The sequence below is a fragment of the Cebus imitator genome, unplaced genomic scaffold, assembly GCF_001604975.1.
Source record: "Cebus imitator isolate Cc_AM_T3 unplaced genomic scaffold, Cebus_imitator-1.0 Scaffold170, whole genome shotgun sequence".
NCBI classification, from domain to species: Eukaryota; Metazoa; Chordata; class Mammalia; order Primates; family Cebidae; genus Cebus; species Cebus imitator.
In genome coordinates, this window is record NW_016107485.1 from 155,757 (window position 1) to 158,348 (window position 2,592).

General features: G+C 40.1%; 1 protein-coding gene across 1 annotated transcript in view; it reads right to left on the bottom strand.

Moving 5' to 3' along the window:
- SUPT16H (SPT16 homolog, facilitates chromatin remodeling subunit) overlaps positions 1-2,592 on the bottom strand; it is a 34,899-nt gene that overhangs the window by 14,856 nt on the left and 17,451 nt on the right. The window contains 2 exon segments of the mRNA XM_017544457.2: positions 1,333-1,516; positions 2,233-2,413. Of these exon segments, the coding sequence (XP_017399946.1) occupies positions 1,333-1,516; positions 2,233-2,413 (365 nt within the window).

Genomic DNA, 2,592 nt, shown 5'->3' on the forward strand with positions numbered 1-2,592 from the left:
CTTTTTTTTTTTTTTTTTTTGAGACAAGGTCTCACTCTGTCATCCCAGCTAGAGTGCAATGACATGATCACAGCTCACTGCAGCCCCTTCCAGGCTCAAGTGATCCTCCCACTTCAGCCTCCCAAGTAACCGGGACTACAGGCGCACACCACTATGCCCAGCTAATTTTTTATTTTTTGTAGAGACACGGTCTGCCATGTTGCCCAGGCTGGTCTAAAGCTGGGCTCAAGCTATCCTCCCCACCTTGGCCTCCCAAAGTACTGAGAATACAGGTGTGAATCACTGCACCTGGCCCCATTCTTAATCTTACTATTTGAAAATCACTTATCCAGGAGGACAGTGGAACACCAGTTGGTCTCAAGGAAATACTTTGAGTTGATAAATGGTATCACATTAAAGTTACTATACATTTTCAAAAACAGATCCTTGTAGTGGGCCTATTCCATTTATCACTAAATGGGTGAATTACTGTTATGAGGGCTGTGGACTTAATTTTTCAGGATCTAGACTATGAATGGTTTATGTCAAACTAAAAAGTAGTCTAGATATCATGGCCTCAGAGGGATCTTAATCTTCATTAAACTATCTATGGTTATGATTTCCAATAGGACTTCTTAAGACCGACTTAGAGACACTGTGGAAGAATGGTATCTGGAAACTCAGTATCCTTCATATTGTTTTGATGTAGGATTAACATTATACATCCTGTTGGCAAAAACACAAATTTTCAGAACTTTCTAAAACTAAAGAATAGTAATAAGGCCAAGATATTTTGTGAAGATCTGGACATAGAAGGCCTAACAAGTCAAAGAGGTTTCTATAAACATCAATGTAAACTACAATGACCATTCATGCTTGAAAGAAATGCAGATTCAAGACCTACATGCTAGCATGATTCAACATTTGTAAATCTCTGTTTTTAATATGACAGTCTCAGAGACATAAACATAACACTAATGACATTTTTTTTGTTTGAGAAAGGGTCTCAACCCTATTGCCCAGGCTGGAGTGCAGTGGCACAATCATGACTCACTGCCAAGGTATAATTACGAATCACTGCAGCCTTGACCCCTCAGGCTCAAGTGATCCTCCCCCACACCTCAGCCTCCTGAATAGCTGGGACCACAGGCATGTACCACCATGCCCAACTAATTTTTTCATTTTAAATTTCTTATAGAGATGGGGGCCTCATTGTGTTGCTCAGGCTGGTCTCGAACTCTTGGATTCAAGCAACCCTCCAGCCTCAGCCTCCCTGTGTTGGGATTACATGTGTGAGCCACAGCTCCTGGCCAATGATATTTTTGTTACATAACTTCCAAACCTCCTTTTCTAAGGCACCTCACCATGTCTTAATTCCTTTAGCAGCTCCTCTTGAAGCTGGAGTAAAAAGTTGTAATTCTCTTGAACTTCCTGAGAAGGATCAACCATCAAAGTGCGAACAAGGTTGGAGCAGTAAGACTTGAAGCGAATACCCATGGCACAAGTGATAGCCCCAAAATGCATATGATTCTTGTCACTAGAGACCAACAAAGAAAGAAAACATTTCATTACCAAAACTAGCAAAGTCCTTGGTATCAACAGCATCGATATCAGTAATCACTACTTTCCCCTGCCATATCCCAAAGTTGTGGCTGAGTAAGGATCTAAACTTTTTTGCGTTTTGTTTTCAATAAACCGGAGTAAAAGTTAGTGACCATAACTCTTAGGATACAAATTCAGTGAGAAAGTGAGTACACTGCATTCTAAAAATGCAAAAGATACACTGAATTGTATCCATTATAGTCTAACGGTATGGTTATGAGCAGTCACTTATCCACTAGTCCTCTATGAATTGTGAATTGTAATTAGTCTTAAGTGAAATTAACAGACACAAAAGGACAAATACTGAATGTTCTCACTTTTATGCGGGAACTAAAAAATTGGATTACATGGAGATAGAGAGTGAAAAAATAGGTAACAGAGACCAGCAGGCAAGGATGAAGAGAAGTGGGTTAAGAGGTACAAAGATAAAATAAGATAGCAGGAATAAATTTAATGTCTAACAGTAGAGTAGGGTGACTATACTTAACAAAAATGTACTGCACCTGGGTGATGGACACCCAATGACTTGGTGACACTATACGTTATGTACGTGTAGCCAAATTTCAATGTACCTCAAAATTTGTAGGAATTTTAAAAAAAGAAAAAATAGGCTAAAGTCAAAATGCTATATTATGAAGTCTTTACACTTACCTCACCACACTGAACTTGAGATTATAGTTGCCACCACTCTGAATGATAGGAGGGTAACACATTTCCACAGTGGAAGGGTCTGCCCCAGCAAGGTATTTTTTCTCTTCAATGGCCTTTTCCACAGACTCAGCCAGTTTGCTGTGTCGAACTTTCTATAAGAACATCCAGAAATAAAGTAACACTACAGGGTAGCAAAGAGGGGTGTGTGGACACTATGATTTGAAGACAAAATGTATCCCATATCAGGATACAAAAAAATCTTGGCTGGGCATGGTGGCTCACGCCTGTAATCCCAGCACTTTGGGAGGCCGAGGCAGGCAAATCACAAGGTCAGGAGTTCAAGACCAGCCTGACCAACAT